Source organism: Perca flavescens, chromosome 12 (assembly GCF_004354835.1).
Source record: "Perca flavescens isolate YP-PL-M2 chromosome 12, PFLA_1.0, whole genome shotgun sequence".
Classification (NCBI taxonomy): domain Eukaryota; kingdom Metazoa; phylum Chordata; class Actinopteri; order Perciformes; family Percidae; genus Perca; species Perca flavescens.
In genome coordinates, this window is record NC_041342.1 from 23,509,685 (window position 1) to 23,525,633 (window position 15,949).

General features: G+C 39.7%; 2 protein-coding genes across 4 annotated transcripts in view; both read left to right on the forward strand.

Annotated features, from left to right (window-relative positions):
- Nucleotides 1–6,727, forward strand: part of dab1b (DAB adaptor protein 1b) — a 44,873-nt gene extending 38,146 nt beyond the window's left edge. For both annotated transcript variants that reach the window (XM_028593370.1, XM_028593371.1), the window contains 4 exons: nucleotides 1,412–2,062; nucleotides 3,948–4,075; nucleotides 4,553–4,654; nucleotides 5,041–6,727. In XM_028593370.1, the coding sequence (XP_028449171.1) occupies nucleotides 1,412–2,062; nucleotides 3,948–4,075; nucleotides 4,553–4,642 (869 nt within the window). In that variant the 3' untranslated portion in view covers nucleotides 4,643–4,654; nucleotides 5,041–6,727. The remainder of the gene's footprint in view (nucleotides 1–1,411; nucleotides 2,063–3,947; nucleotides 4,076–4,552; nucleotides 4,655–5,040) is intronic.
- Nucleotides 6,728–9,976: 3,249 nt separating this feature from the next.
- c8b (complement component 8, beta polypeptide) lies at nucleotides 9,977–15,562 on the forward strand. 2 transcript variants are annotated; one of them, XM_028593686.1, is made up of 10 exons: nucleotides 9,977–10,170; nucleotides 10,371–10,512; nucleotides 10,635–10,767; nucleotides 11,445–11,642; nucleotides 11,845–12,085; nucleotides 12,380–12,508; nucleotides 12,618–12,781; nucleotides 13,595–13,748; nucleotides 15,145–15,216; nucleotides 15,362–15,562. In XM_028593686.1, the coding sequence occupies exons 1-10, from the start codon at nucleotides 9,996–9,998 to the stop codon at nucleotides 15,514–15,516; spliced, it is 1,563 nt and encodes a 520-aa protein (XP_028449487.1). In that variant the 5' UTR covers nucleotides 9,977–9,995; the 3' UTR covers nucleotides 15,517–15,562. The 2 variants fall into 2 exon arrangements, with proteins under 2 accessions (XP_028449487.1, XP_028449488.1); XM_028593687.1 differs by having other exon boundaries at nucleotides 10,107–10,170; nucleotides 10,387–10,512.
- The last annotated feature ends 387 nt before the right edge of the window (nucleotides 15,563–15,949 follow it).

The window sequence follows — 15,949 nt, forward strand, 5'->3', positions numbered from 1 at the left end:
ACTCTTTCAATTGTTTCATTATCAATTACTATTTTAACATCTGTATTTATAGTACGATTTCCGAATATCATGAATTTAGTTTTGTTCAAGTTTAAAGATAACTTATTTGAATCAAACCAGAGTTTTAATTTATTCATTTCATTAGTGACCATTTCCAGTGTCTGCTGCAAGTTATTCCCACAACCAAACATATTTGTGTCGTCTGCAAAAATAGTAAATTTTAATACATGTGATGATTTACAAATATCATTTAAGTAAAGGATAAACAATTTTGGGCCTGAAACTGACCCCTGTGGAACTCCACAGGAAATGCTAAGACTCACTGACCGGTGATTACCCATTTGAACAAACTGACTCCTGTTTTCAATATAGTTTTTTATCCAGTTAAAGGCCACACCTCTTTTGCCATACCTTTCCAATTTTTTTAACAGGATTTTGTGATCAACCGTATCAAAAGCTTTTTTTAGATCTATGAAAACCCCCACGGCATAGTTTTTATTTTCAATACAATTTAAGTTAATCTTTCAACTAACTCAATAAGTGCCATAGACGCTGATCTATCGGATCTGAAGCAAGTATTTTTGAGAATTGAGAAAGCAGAGATATTGGTCTATAGTTATTGAAAATATGTGAGTCACCAGATGTATACAATGGGATGACTTTAGCTACTTTCATCTTATCAGTTTTAAATGATAGATTATATATATATGATAGTGGGTCAACTATCCCGTCTATTACTTTTTTTACTAGAGACATATCAATGTCATCACAATCTTTGGAAGTTTTATTATTACATTTAATTACAATCTCTATAATTTCCCTGCCTTCTACAGTTCCAAAAAACAATGAATATGGGTAATTGTCCACATAGTCCATCACAAAGTAATTTGTCCCTGTGTAATTTATGTCTTTGGCCCACATTAACAAAGTAATTGTTGAATCTGTCAACCACTTCATTCATATTTGACCACGTCTTGTCATTCTGTTATAATAATCCTTCTTACATACCCTCATTATAGTAGTTAACTTTTTTATATATTTTAACTCAGATTCTTTCGTTCTTTCGTTCATGCAACAGTAACATAAATTGGATAAAAACATGAATATGACATTGATTATTGACCTCAAGCTTCAAGTTTCTGCAGTCCTTCTGAGTAGTCTCAAAGAAACAGTTAACACTGAGTACAAAACACCAAGTTTCTCAGTTGAGTGTAAGACTGTAAAAGCTTCAGAATGCTGTCTTTCTAACTGAATAACTTCTCAATAACTCTTATTGTTAGTCAAAGATTAGTCAAAGATTGCAAGACAGCAATATACATTTTAAATTAAAATTGCAATCTCCACTTCCGTTTCCTGCCTTGATATCCTCCAATCATTTACTTCCTTTTCCCTCCTCTCATTTCTTCTTCAGGTTATATGACCATGGGTCCGGTGCAGGCGGCCCAGTGGGCGCAGCAGCCGTTTCCTGCCCAGGCCCAGACTTTGGCCTTCCCTGTGCAGGGGCCCCTCCAGGTGGCTCAGGTCCTCCCTGGTGGTCAGCCAGTCATCTGGAGCCAGGCCAATATTTTCCCGGCCACACAGCAGCAGTGGGCGGCCATGGCAGCCTACATGCCGGCCCAGACCGTGGGCGTGGGAGGGCACGCCATACCAGCTGCCATGCTCCAAGGCCTGGTACCCATTACCACCATGTGCCCCCAAGCCTGCGACATATCAGCCCCCTCCTCTGCCATCACCAGCCCCCAGCACACGGCCGACCCCAGCCTGCTGCAGAGGCAGCTGAGCCTGGGGAGGGAAGGCCTCGGCGTGGACTCAGATGCAGGCGAGGGCCCCTCTACATCAGGAGCCGGAGCAGCAGGTGTGGGACCTGGCTTGGCGTCCGCAGCGGTGAGCAGGTGTGGGACCCCAGGCCTCATGGGTGTACCGGACACACTGGCCTGCAGTCAGCTGCTGCTGCCTCCGTCAGCTGCTGCGAACCAGGAAGAGGAAGGGAGCTGTAGTGACCTTGATCTCTCTAGAATGACCTTGAGCCCAGGTACATCCACATCACCGTCTACTGAATCTCGTAAGTGCTCTTAATTATTGTCCTCCTACAGAATTGCATCTTACTAAATAGGGGGGGGGGGCGCAATATTTGTTAAAGGCAAAATATGTGTCAAACCATTCTGAATTAAGTATTGTGGTGCTACAGAGACGTCCCATCCTACAAGTCGTATCCTACACACTAAAGAAAAAATCTTTGTTTGGTACATATCCTTACAAAAATCACACTATAATCTTTTTTTCTTTTAATTTTGATATTGTCACGGGAAATGAGAATGATGATACAAAAATGATCATTCCCTCCAATGTCGTGAATCATATCACAATCACAATATCAGTCAAAATAATCGCAATTAGATATTTTTCCTCATATCGTGCAGCACTATTACTAAACCATCATCTGTAACATTATTAGCCTTTCTCATGGCTCTAGCGATGGTGATGTCACAGGCTGAACTGTCTTAACATCTGTGATGAATCCTACTGACTTGGTGGAAACAGACCTAAACAGACCTGAGCAACATGACCGCCGCTCCACCATGGAGACCTGGAAAGAGGACAAACTGCACCATCACACAAGATGCAAAGCTCAAGCATATCATTCACACAGTTAAGAGAAAGGAAACAGGCACACAGAGGGGGAGAGAGAGACAAGGACAACATGCACACAAGGGAGCGAGAAAGACCAGACGAGAGGCTGAATCTCCTGGAGGACAAAGATCCAGATCCAAACATCTGGCATGAGGCACCGACAGCCACAGCTTGGACGCTCATGGTCTTGTGGGACAACAAACAAACAAAGAGTTAGAGAGATGCAGCAGTTATGTTCAGAAAGTTGGCCATATTCAGGACAAACATGGACTATAGGTACTAGTCTTAAAGTGCTCATATTATGCTAATTTTCAGGTTCATAATTGTATTTAGAGGTTGTACCAGAATGGTTTAATTTTCAAAAAACACACCATATTTTTGTCGTACTGCACATTGCTTCAGCTCCTCTTTTCACCCTGTGTTGAGCTCTCTGTTTTAGCTACAGAGTGAGGCATCTCACTTTTGTTTCATCTTTGTTGGAAGTTGCACATGCGCAATACCTAGGTAAGGACAACTAGCCATTCAGAAGCAGAGTTGGAGGGCGTGCCATGCTAGCAGCTAGGCTAGCATTATAATGTGTGTTGTCACGGAAGTAAAGGCTGTTGCAGATGGTAAGTCCCTTTGGGGTGGATAACATGCACAAAAGAGATATATAACACAATAAAGGAAAGGGAAAAAGACAAAAAGCATAATATGAGCACTTTAATAGATTAATTGCGAGTGGTTATGGTAACAGTTACAAGGCCTGAAGTAATCAAGGATTAAGCAACTAACTGAAAGCGAAAACATGAGTTTTAAGTTTGGATTTAAAGGCCACAGACAAACTGTCTGATGGCAGGAAGGTTGTTCGGAGTAAGAGGCATAATAGAAAAAGGCCCTGCAGCCAGCTGACTCCTGTTTAATTCTGGGGACAGACAGGAGAGCGGAGAGCATGGGTGGAATATAAGGTTTAAGGAGATCAGACAAGTATAAAGGGACGTGCACGTTTATAAAGTGGTGCTTTATTCGATAGTGTACAAGATACAGAACGTCAAGTGTAATTGAAAAGAAAGTCGACGGGATGACATGCGATAAAGGTCATGATCTGGATTTGAATCCACTGCTTCCCGTGAATACGTTTATTCACAGAGCAGATTAGCATTAAACAGTAAACACTCCACATTTTGGGAAGTGGTACAAAACAAAGTTGAAATCCTACTATATCAGAAATCCGAATCAGAAAAAGATTATTACCAGGTAAGTAGCACTTACTAGGAAGATTGCATGTCCTCTTACTGTATTTGCTGAAAATTTCTTATCTCTTTCTCTCTCCGCAGCATCCACTCCAGCCCCTCAGCAGAGCTCGTCTTCAGACTGCCCTCCTTCCCAGGCCAGTGACCCCCCCACAGATCACTCCCCTGTAGACCCAGTGGGCAACTGCAGCAACGTTAAGGAGGAACAATCGGTGAGCTCCGTCCCACTGGGTCCACATCCCAGTCAATAAGATTCATGGATGTGATTTAACAACTGACTGGCATGATGCTAATCTATTATTGTCATATGGATCATCTGTTCTCAAGTACATCGCGTGTAATCACACACAGAATGTCGCGTGATTAATATGGCAAAATGGGATTGATTTTACCATTTTTTTCTTCAGAAAAATGTCAAGTCAATTAAACATTAAAGGTCAAAGATGATTTAAATGTCTTGATTAGATCATATATAAGCGGTCATTATAATAATGTAATGTAATGTATAATGTAATTATAATCTTTATCCTAAATGTTTTGCTGATGTTCTTTGGGGAAATGTGGAAAGAAAATGATGCACATTTTGCAGGGCCTTTCATGCTGGAGGAGAGTTGATTTTGCCAAAGCAGGTCACCTGAAAAATATAAATTTAACAGCTTTCTCCCTCTCTCTCCCTCTCTCTCTCTAAGGGCTCTGTTGTTGCAAGGTCAATCTCTCCAGTGCCCAGTGGAGCTCCTGATCCTCCGCAGGATCAGACCTGTCCACAGGAAGACAGCTAGAGAACAACATGGGTATTTCACAGTCCCCTCCTCTCTTATTTGCCTGTGTAATCTATCAACTACCTTGACTTTGCGACATTTCATGTGTTTTCTCCTCTTCTCTTTTCATCCCCAAAGTCCCAACGACTCCCCACCCCTGTCTTTCATTTTTTCATAACCCTGCCTGGTGTTCCATTATTAGCTTTATATTTCCATTTGTCTCCTTTTTGTGTTTCTGATGAGTGGTTTGCTGCCAGTTGGAAAAGAGTATTGGTTTTAGTTTAATGTTTCTGTCATTATGCCTCTCTGAATCACCCAAATGAAAGATAAGGAAGGCACAATGTTGCCACCCGGTGGTCAGAGTTGTAACCGTTCATATACAGCTTCATGAGTCAGTCAATTGTCGCTTTGTCTTTTAGGGGATGGAAGCTCTCAAGGCCAAGACAGAAGCTCAAGAGAAAGAGATGAAGAGGGGATTAGGGACTATGAACAGCAGCATCTCTCCAAGCTGGATTACACAGACTTGTTCTGTTTTTTTTTTAACCTTTAAAGGATCTTTTGGCAGTTCTGTAATAAATTGGCTATCCTGGGATCTACTTTCCTCTGGAAGTCAACACACTGTACTGTACTCCTCAGCATGACAACCAGACTTTGGCTTTATTGTCCAATCAAATAACCTTTCAACCAGGAAGTGACCTTTGATCTTTGACCGAAACCTACAGTACAGCAGGAGGCGATTGCACCCTCCTCCTGTCACGGATTAATGACTTTATACCTGTGAGAATATGTTAAACGGCCATGGTGACACTGATGATGCAAATCATTTTTTGGAAACTTTCCTACTGTAAGTGGCTGGCCTTCGGTTTGTCAGCCGCCACCAGCAAAGACTGTACACAGCAGATGGATTTGCCAAATGTTCTCATCGTGTTGCTCCACCGATTCGTCCATTTTGCATGAACAGACTTGATGTGGATTCAGCGGACTCAGCTGTGAGCAAAACTGTTCTCCGCAGCTTCCTTCTAGACCTGAAACCAATAAAAAAAAAAAAAATAGATATCATTTCTTTTTCTTATTTTAAAAGCTGTGAATTCTTAGTTGATGTCGCCGAGTCATTGCAGGTATCGAAATGACTTTGAGGCATCAATGTCAAAATCAAAATTTGCCAAACATCTATTTTGTAAATAAGAATCTCTCTCCCCAGTCCCCCCGTACCTGAGCCTCTGTGCCATAAGATAGCTCTCTGCCACTTGGATGCCAACTACCTGTGTTTCTCTCAAGCAATGCCCTACCAGCACCTCCATGTTTGACGTCTGGATGTTTGTTTCGCTTTTGCAGCCATTTATTTTTCGTTTCTGAAAATGTCTTTGTTTCTGTTCAGTTGAACTGTGAATCTGTGTTACATGGTCATTCAAAACCAAGCCTGCTGTACCTGTCACGCTGGAAGAAATGAAGGGGTCGCCAAACTTAAAGATAGTGACAAAAATCCTACTACTCCTTAAAGGTTTCAGGTTTGTTTTTTTTGTTTTTTTTAGTAAATAGGAGGCAGATTTTCCTGAATCTCTTTGTTTTTAGATAATCTACATTTCCAGCTGAGGTCGCATTGTTTACAATTTGCCTCTTTGAATCATGTCTCTGTTTGGTTTCTTGAATAAATAGGCAGAATAAACCCATACTGGCTTAACCACAATCTCAGAGACAGTAGAGTGCATTTCTATGCCTTATCAGGTTTATTTTTGTTGTCCAGTCACTGTTCTTCTTGTCACGTCATTTGTATACAGTAAACAGGTCATTGTCGTAACAAAGCAGTTGGGGAAAATTGTAGGTCTGCTCCAGCGAATCAAAATGGTCAAAAAGAAAAGCAACTTTATACGAACAATAGAGATATCACTATTAACTGCTAGGCTTACAATAAGAAATGGTAACTGTACCACTGCTCGTGTAAAAAAAAAAAGAAGAGAAATAGTCCAAAATATTTTGTAACTTTTATTTATGGAATTAAGAATTGTCATGAAAAGAGAAAAAAAGGACTTTTGTACGTCTATGACTTCCCCAAACACTGTACCCATGCCACTGTTCAGTCACAAATAAAATATCATGTGATTCCCAGTTTTCTGCTCGGCTTTCTGTCTTTAACTCGATGCCATCTTTTTCTAAGCCATCCAAGAGAGGCTGCTCTCCTCACACAAACACTGCAGTCATCGCCCACGCAGTCAATCATTGTCATGCGAATGTGATATATTAGTATAACCATCTCTTGTTCTTCTTTTTGTGTGCTGATTATATTATTTAATTACATGAGTGCCACGGTGTCAGTCAAAATCATACTTCTGTAAAAGTACAGAAGTATTCAAAGCAAAATGCATTTAGTATCAAAAGTATGTATCAAACAGACAGATGACCCCTGTTACTAACACATTATTAAATATTTCATTATCAGATGATTTTTTTATATTGATACATCTGTGTGTAAGCATAATTGTATTGTAACTGGTCAAAGTGGAGCTAGATTTACCACTTTTTGTACAGTTAGGTACTTTATTTCTGTTCCAAACATACAGTAGGGGTTGCCCCAATGGTCACAAGATCAATCTGTGGAGTCATGAGATATGAGATGACACACATTTTTATAACATCTTGGGTCTTTTCTACCGTCTTTGCTTTTGTTGTGAAATATTGGGACATTTGTTGTTTTAATGAAATCATCTGAGAAGTTTAGAGAGGAAATCTCTTGAAGGAACTGCTATAACTCATAGACATCTGCTTTTTGTAAAAGGTCACAAGACAAAAAAGTTGGGAACCATTGGTTTTATCTTAAGCAATGCTTTGTATTTTATAATCTTATATGTTTATGTGTAAGCAACTCCAGCTGTCAAAAAAGCTAGTGGAGTAAAAAGTGCAATGTTTTCCTCTCAATTTTATAGTACAAGTACAAGTACGAGTACCTTAGTAAAAGCACATAGTTACTTTCCACCACTGCTGTCCTTACAAACATGGATCCACTAATCACAGCCCACAGAACATACTGCAAGGACAATATCCTCATATATTGTTTGCTATAACTATATTATTAGTAAATCAGTAGGAGCAGCATTAGTAGCAAGTAGTTAGAGATTAGTTTGAGTGTCATGTTGCTTTTCACTGAGTCATTAAACTGAAGTTGAGTGAACTGATTGTGTCATTCTGTAAAATCCAAAACCAAGTTTAAAGGTCAGAAGTATGCAAACACAAGTTACATGATTTGAGCAGTCTGTAACGGGAATTTACTTCATTACAAAGCCTTCATTTTCCAACACCGTCATATTGAATCTACATCATGTTTTCTTGCCATTTCAGATTCATCACATTCCATACGGATAATACACAATAAAATTGATGATAACTGAAAAGACATCTAGACCTCCTGGATCGCCTAATGAACTTGCCCATAGATTCTAACCTGTTCACTATAAACCTGAGTCATACCTGTGTTAAATACACACTTACACAAGACCTAATACCACAACCCCTTGTTTTGTGGCTCTGAGGCCTGCAGTTTTGTGTATTCAGCTTCAGTATAGATCCAGGCCAGTATTGATCAGGTTGTGTTTACATAGAGAACTGAGCAGTGTGTTCTACTCGTTCAGTCAGTCATAACACACAACCATGCTTCCTGTGGTGGTACGAGTGATGAGTGCCCTCAGTTTGCAGTGCTGTCTACTTTACTTTACTTTGTGCTTGGTGCTGCTAAGGTATGAGTTTTACTTGTCTGTTTAGTAATATGTCAGAATCAGCTTTATTGGCCAGGTTTGCGTAAACAAACAAGGAATTTGACTCAGATTAATCTTTGCTCTCAAAGTACAACACTCACTTAACATTTAAAGAATAAAAACAGAAAGGACAGTCAAAAAATATATAAAAAAAAAAAAATACTTTTAAGTATACAGTATAACAATAGAGTTTACAAATTTACAAGAAAAATACAATAACAATTGAAGAGAGGGACGGAATAGTGCAATATCAGTGTAGTCTGAGATTTAAGATTTAAATATAAATATCGTGCAAGGCAGTTTAGTGCAAAAGGTAAATGTATTGCCTATACAGTATGTTTAACTGTGTGTAACCTTATCGCTGTCAAAGACATATTGATTCCTATGCTCCAACATAGTTTTCAAAATGTTTTCAGTATGAGATTTTAGGTTTTTTTTATTTTTTTTCCCCACTTGGAACTAAATCCAAGATTAAGATCTATCTATAGTTCCATCAGTAGGCAATCCTACAGCAAAATGCTTTTGAGGAAAATCCTTTGCATCCAAAGTGGTAAAAATGTCTGTCAAAATAAGTAACAAGATGTATTGATTTGATTGTTATCTACACTTCACAGTAAAGTTGCCGTGACAACAGCGAGCGATGAAGAGCCTCGTGTTCGTGATGCTCGGTCAGTGGGCGATCAGGTGCTAGTTCATTCAGTGGACTGTGCTTTATCAGAGTGGAGCTCGTGGTCACGCTGTGACACCTGTCAGAAAAAAAGAGTAAGTATGATGATACCAGACAGGAGCTAGTGGGCCCCGGGGTGCTGATGTTTAAATTACAAGTGCAGTCAGTGACACACACACACACACACACACACACACACACACACACACACACACACACACACACATACACATACACACAGACTGAGATACAGGTGAGCAACATGAGCAACTAAAAAACAGTAGGTGGTAGGTAGATTTTGTCACCTTTGAATGAGCCACACTAGCTGGTTTTCTATTGATTTCAAGTCTTTGTGCTAAGCTACATTAGCCAGCTGCTTTTAGCAGCTTTAGCATACAAAAGTGGTATCAGTCTTGTCATCCAACTAAAATAACTCGAATAAATATATTTCTCAAAATGTAGAATGTTTGTTTGAACCTAACTTAACAATCAAGAAACTAAATAAAATGTACAAAAAAATGTTTTATGGTTTGCATTAAACTAAATATAAGCCCAAAATCCCACTACACTACTGGCTGTTGATCCAATTGTAATCCACTGGTTATCCTAAATTAGATTAGATTTGGATACAGTCACATTAGATTTTGGTGAATAAATTATTTCTATAGTGTTAAAATTGAGAGATAATTCTGCAGTCTGAGGCATTCAGCATTTTGACCCTTGTGGGCTGTTTGTCTGTTAAGGTAAGGAGCTCCACTTCTGGCAAAGGTCTCAGCTGATGTACTTTAGTGCTCTATCTCATCCACTTTACTAGGTGGGGGATTAATAAACTTGACATGACAAAGTGAAAACAGCACTCTAATAGGATTTTGGCTGTTATAGTTCCCCTGCAGCAGTTTGTGAGCTATTCCACCACCTTTATTGGCTAGTGGCGAGCCTTCCTGTGTTTCTCTGACCGTTTATGTGTTTTTCTCCTTCAACTATCCAGTATCGCTACGCTAAACTGATCCAGCCGTCTCAGTTTGGGGGGCAGCCGTGCAATTTTCATGGCAGGCAGGAGGAGGCCTGTAACGTTCCATCCCGTTACACCTGTAACAATGTTCCTTTGTGTGAGGGATTCCTCTGTGCCCAAACAGGTACACCCTACCCCATCCCATATACTATCTGTTCTTCCCCACTGTCTTTAGTCGTTATGCTAAGCTAAGAAAATTCAGCTTCTTGCTGTAGCTTCATATTTGGATTTACTTTCAGCAAGAAAGCAAATAAGCATATTTCTAAAATTTGGAAATGAATCATTAGGCTACTAAATGCCATCCACGAGTTTCCTCTCCTTCAGGTCGTTGTATTCACAGAACTCTGCAGTGTAATGGGGAGGATGACTGTGGGGACATGTCAGATGAAGTCAGCTGTAAAAAGGTTCCAAAGCCCTGCAGGCAGGAGGCTGAAGAGTATTGGGGAATCGAAAATCTTGCCAAAGGGTGAGTCACAGTCGTATTGTTCTGCATTGTGAGTCCCAGATATTTTCAAGGCCTTAGATACGTTAACTCTTCTCAAATCAATCTGCTCACTGTTAATGCTGTTGCTGTTACCCATCTTTCAGAATCAACGTCTTGAACAGTGACCTGGAAGGAGTGGTGCTTGATAACAGATACTACGCTGGCAGCTGCTTGCCACACTTCATCCAGGATGTCAGATTCAGGAAGCCTTACAACTTGCAACAGTACACTCTGCAGGTGAATCCGGCTGGCAATCACAGTTTTCTATAATGAGTATTGAGTTGGTGTTGATATAACAGTAGCACTTTCACATAACTCATTTATTTATTAATTGTTAAGAAATCAATTACAATTAGGCTTCATCAAAAATAACAAAACATTCATAAGAAAAAAAAAAGTTCTAAGCCATTAATAAGAAGATTTTTTAGGTTACCAAACTGTGGAAATTCTCTTTAACTGATTGGACTATACTTCCTGAAAAGGGCTGCAGAGGAACGGGATAAAAAAAAATTCAAACTCCTGAAGCATTTATTAATGAATTACCAACATTTATAACTGCATTTTTTAAAATAGAAATGCAAGACACCAGCCAACCTATCAACCAACAATTTGTTCTTTTTCATTTTAGTTTAGAGCTGCTTTAAATGACATTAGTAAATTAATACATAACATTAATACCGCTACAACCTAACCTAACCTTCGTAAAGACTTATTAGAAAGTGATGCCTTTGCTTGTCTTTGGTTGCATCAGCTGGGATACATTTTTGCCCTGTAATAATCATGGTTTTGCTTATTTCATATTTCATCTGTTATTCCATTTTCTAAACATAGTTGGCAGTAAATACATTGTTTTATTAAGAGGGTCCAGCTTATTACACACTAAAAAGGACATTTTGCTTCCCATGTATTTACAGACAAAAGGCTCATATGATTTGACCTTGGAGGCTTTCGACTCATACTCTGAGTACGTGGACCACACCATAATGGAGCAAACAACCCAAACCTCTTTTGCCTTTGGCTTTGGCATTCCAGGAGTAGCTGAATTTGGCTTCAATTTCAAAGATGAAAAATATACCAAGGCAGAACGGAAGATTCGCAGTGCTTCTGGCAAGGTGATATATATATTCTTCTTTTTTTTCCTCCTGACCTTTGTACAACCTGGTGATTTTTCAAAAACAAAACATACCAAACATTAAGGACTTAAAATTTATACAAATCCACAGGTCATCTTCTAAAAAATCTGCAAATTCAAAGTCCAATCTTCAAATGCAGTGAAATATCCATTCCAATACTTTTCGCTGATTCTCCCCTCAGACTAACAGCTTTGTGAGAGCCAAAGCAGAACTGGAGCTGGCCCAGTATATGTTAAAATCAGATGGTTTGATGCTTCACCCTGAGTTCCTGCAGCGCCTGCGCTCCTTGCCACAGTCCTACGTTTATGGGGAATACAGACAGATCTACAGGGACTACGGCACCCACTACGTCACAGAGGCAGCCCTCGGAGGAGACTATGAGCACACCACTATCCTGAACAAGGAGAAGCTTGAGAAGACACGTAATAAATATTAGCATCTGCCGAATTAGACAAATCAAATCATGTTTGGTTTAATTGCTAAATTTCTTAATTTACTACAAGTCGCAAGAATGCAGTAAGATAATTATAATGATCAGATACTGGGGTCTGGCAATGGCAGTGACATCGTCTATATCCTGTCACCCTTAACACTGACACTAGTGATAAATAGGTGATAAACCATTGCATTGAAATGTTGACTCTAAATTTCTTGAACCATAATATAATGTTGACAGGCAGTAACCACCCACCCCCTGACTACTTTTGTTGTTCTAGATTATACTTTGGACGACTACAAACGCTGTACGGAGGCAGGCGTTAAGGGCGGGGTCAACATTAAAGGTGTTTATGTGTCTCTGGGTGTTACGGGTGGATCTTGTAGTGGCCTGATGACTGAGATTGGAGGTGAGGTTCCACCTTTTATCAAATGTCCTGCAGAATATGTTCTGTTTTACATCAGACACATGAACTGATGCTATAACTCTTAAGTCCTTTTGTCTCTCCCCCCACCCAGAGGACACAGTACATGGCAGCATGGTGGAGGACTTTGTTGCTGTTGTAAGGGGTGGAAGTAGTGAATCCATCGCTGCTTTGGTGTCTAAAAAGCTTCCCACCCCGCAGCTGATGGGGCTCTGGGGTGAAGGCGTGCGCTTTAACCCCGACTTCATTCGCAGAACAGTGAGTGTCTCTTGTCTATTTCTGTTTTTATTTGTATTACAAGTTATAATCCCATTAATAATTCTCTTTTAGCTATGTGTTTCCTGTCTCTTACTCTCTTGTGAGATTACCACAATTAACACCTCTTTTTCTTCTTTATATTTATCCATCTCGATTTGAGGCTGTAATAAAACAGTCTACAAGGAATTGGACATGACTAATTGATGCAGAAACATAAAAAAAAAGATATGGTCAGCGGTGCTACCAGGATTGGCACAAATACAAACAAGTGCATCTGGAATACAAACAGCAAAAGATGCCAATACAAACTGTGCCAAATACAAATGGTCAAGTTTCAGCACTTTAGATTAGATTAGATTAGATTCAACTTTATTGTCATTGTGCACAGTACAAGTACAAAGACAACGAAATGCAGTTTGCGTCTAACCAGAAGTTCAAAAAAGCAGCAAAGTGCAATGTAATATATAAGTATAGACAGGTGGTGCATAGGACAAGAAATATATTGCAGTGTTATAAGAGCAGAATAAATATGGCTATGTAATATGAGCAACATGTACAGATATGTGCAATGTAGTAGCAGTGACAATATAATAGTAAGAATATAGATATATGCAGTGTATTAGCAGAATATGTAATAAGAAAAACAGAATAAATATGGATATTCTATATGAACCATATAGACCGATATGTACAGTATGTACAGCTATGTGCAGTTTCAGCACTTGTGGGGCATTCCAGTTGACTCTATAAAAAATAGAATCAGATTTTGAACAGTATATATTAGGTTTAATAATGACATTTGCTTCTCATTAGACCAAACCGCTGTATGAGCTGGTGACCTCCAGAGACTTTTCCCAGGATGCCACTCTGAAAAGAAACCTGAAGAAAGCACTGTCAGAGTACCTGACAGAGGCTAGTCCGTGTCGATGTGCTCCGTGCTACAATAACGGAGTGGCCGTTTTGAAAGGTACCTCAGTGGATATTATTAGTTGGTGTTTATGACAATTTTTTCTGCCCCATATCCATCCGTATTTGACTGAAAACTCATTGCATTAATTCTTTTCTAAGCTACATTTTGTTTTAACTCACAGTTTGTGCTAAAGCTTAAAGGTGCACTATGAGTTCCTGCATGGGTACTTCTGTTGACGTTCCAAGTACATTTAAAACAAAACAGAGCAAGCTCGCCCCTCCTCCCATGTTTCCGTAACTGTCATGACTAACCATAGACCGTATATAACTGAACGTTACTGCGCAGCCTCCAGCTGAGAGAGACAACGTAGATGTGACATGAGCAACGTGTCTGAAAGTTGTAAGTGTTCTGGTAGCAGTGCCAAGAGAAATCTCAGTCATTCCCAATCTTGCAGAGACGGAGAGCGTAGGTATATGTAAGGAGATAATATGGACACAGGCTAATTATTGCTAACTAAAATGATCGTTAACATTAGTAATTAAACTTAAACGGCTAATGTCGAAACTGCCTGCGAACTTCTCCTGTACTATACGGTAATTCCTCTACTATGCGACAGTAAGTCACGTGTTTTTGACACAATCGTTAGCCTATTTTTACAAAAACGTCTGCTACGGAGCCATAACATGAGGTACAAGGTAATGGAACCTTTCATACATTTTCGTGTTTCTTTAGAAATTAACAATGGACAAATAGAGTCTTTAAACGCTTCAGATGTAAAGTTATTCACTGTCAAAGTGCGTCAAAATGAATGCCAGTCAATGGGATGCTAACGGGAGGTGATCGTTTGGTAGCATCAAAATGGCGCCATAGGAGGTTCGAGTTCTGAAGCGAAGCTTACCCCCTTGTGACTAACTGACTGTCACTAACCCCCACCCCCTCCCCCAACCATCTTGTCAGTGATTGGCTGGAGTGGTTTGTTGTATTTTGGTGCCTAGTGTTTGTTTGACATTTACGTTTACCCCTGTGTTGTCTCCCAAGACCGGGCTTTTTTACAGTGTATTCAGGAGGCAGGCAGCTAGCGGATGTCCTTGTCAGCTGAGCTGATCTAGCAGTATCAATTAGCTGCAGTTACAACAAAATATCTCCAACACTGGGCAACTCACACCAAAACAATCTAGATTGATAAACAGCACTACAGATAAGAGGAAAAAAAAATATATATATATATATATATATATTTTTTTTTTTTTTTTTGGGGGGGGGTGAACTGTCCCTTTGAGTGAACTTTATAATCCTCAACGGATGACCAAGAAAGCCCGTAACACTAACAGAACTTGTCTCTGGAGTTTTTGTTCATAAACACAAAATAAAAAGTGCGCAAAGTGGCTCTGATTATGTTATGATTATGGTAATGATATAAGTGATAATGATGATTGTTTATCTCCCTCAACAGGCACCAGGTGTGATTGTGTGTGTCCTGTTGGCTACTCTGGACGGGGCTGTGAGATCACTACTAGGCAAAAAGGTTAGCTCTAAAGATCCAAAATGCTAAACATTGCATCCAACATTATTTTTATTACTTTCTTACTTTCTTTGTACTAAAACTGACTGAGATATTGTCATTATGGCCTGCATAATGACATGAGATGTGATGTGGCCCCTTCTGACAGATATAGCCATTGATGGCAGCTGGAGCTGCTGGGGCGCATGGTCATCCTGCAGTGGAAGAACAATGACAAGGAGTCGACAGTGTAACAACCCACCACCCGGCAATGGAGGCCTGGCATGCAGAGGACTGCAGCAAGAGTCTACTGAATGCATTTAAAATATGCACAACAGCCCTGACTAATAAAAACCCTCCTTGAAAAATGAACTTTGGTCTGTGTTGTGTTTTTTTATTTTTTTTTTGACTGCCTGGTGTGACATAATGAATCATGTTTGAATAAAAACAGACTTGAACTGAATGGGATATCTTCAATGAATATTTTATAAAGAATGGTAAACCATGTCTCTTCTTTCTAGCCTTAAAGCATTTAACTAGATCTGCCTTAAGCACTGACCTGGATCCAGCTCCTGTTACCCAAATATAACCTTCACACATAGAAAGCATCTAAAGTTGACAGTTTCACTCCTGTTCTTAGGAAAAGCTCAGACAGAAACACATACACACACACACACACACACACACACACACACACACACACACACACACACACACACACACACATTGTAAAGTCTGCACTGGCTATATTATTTAG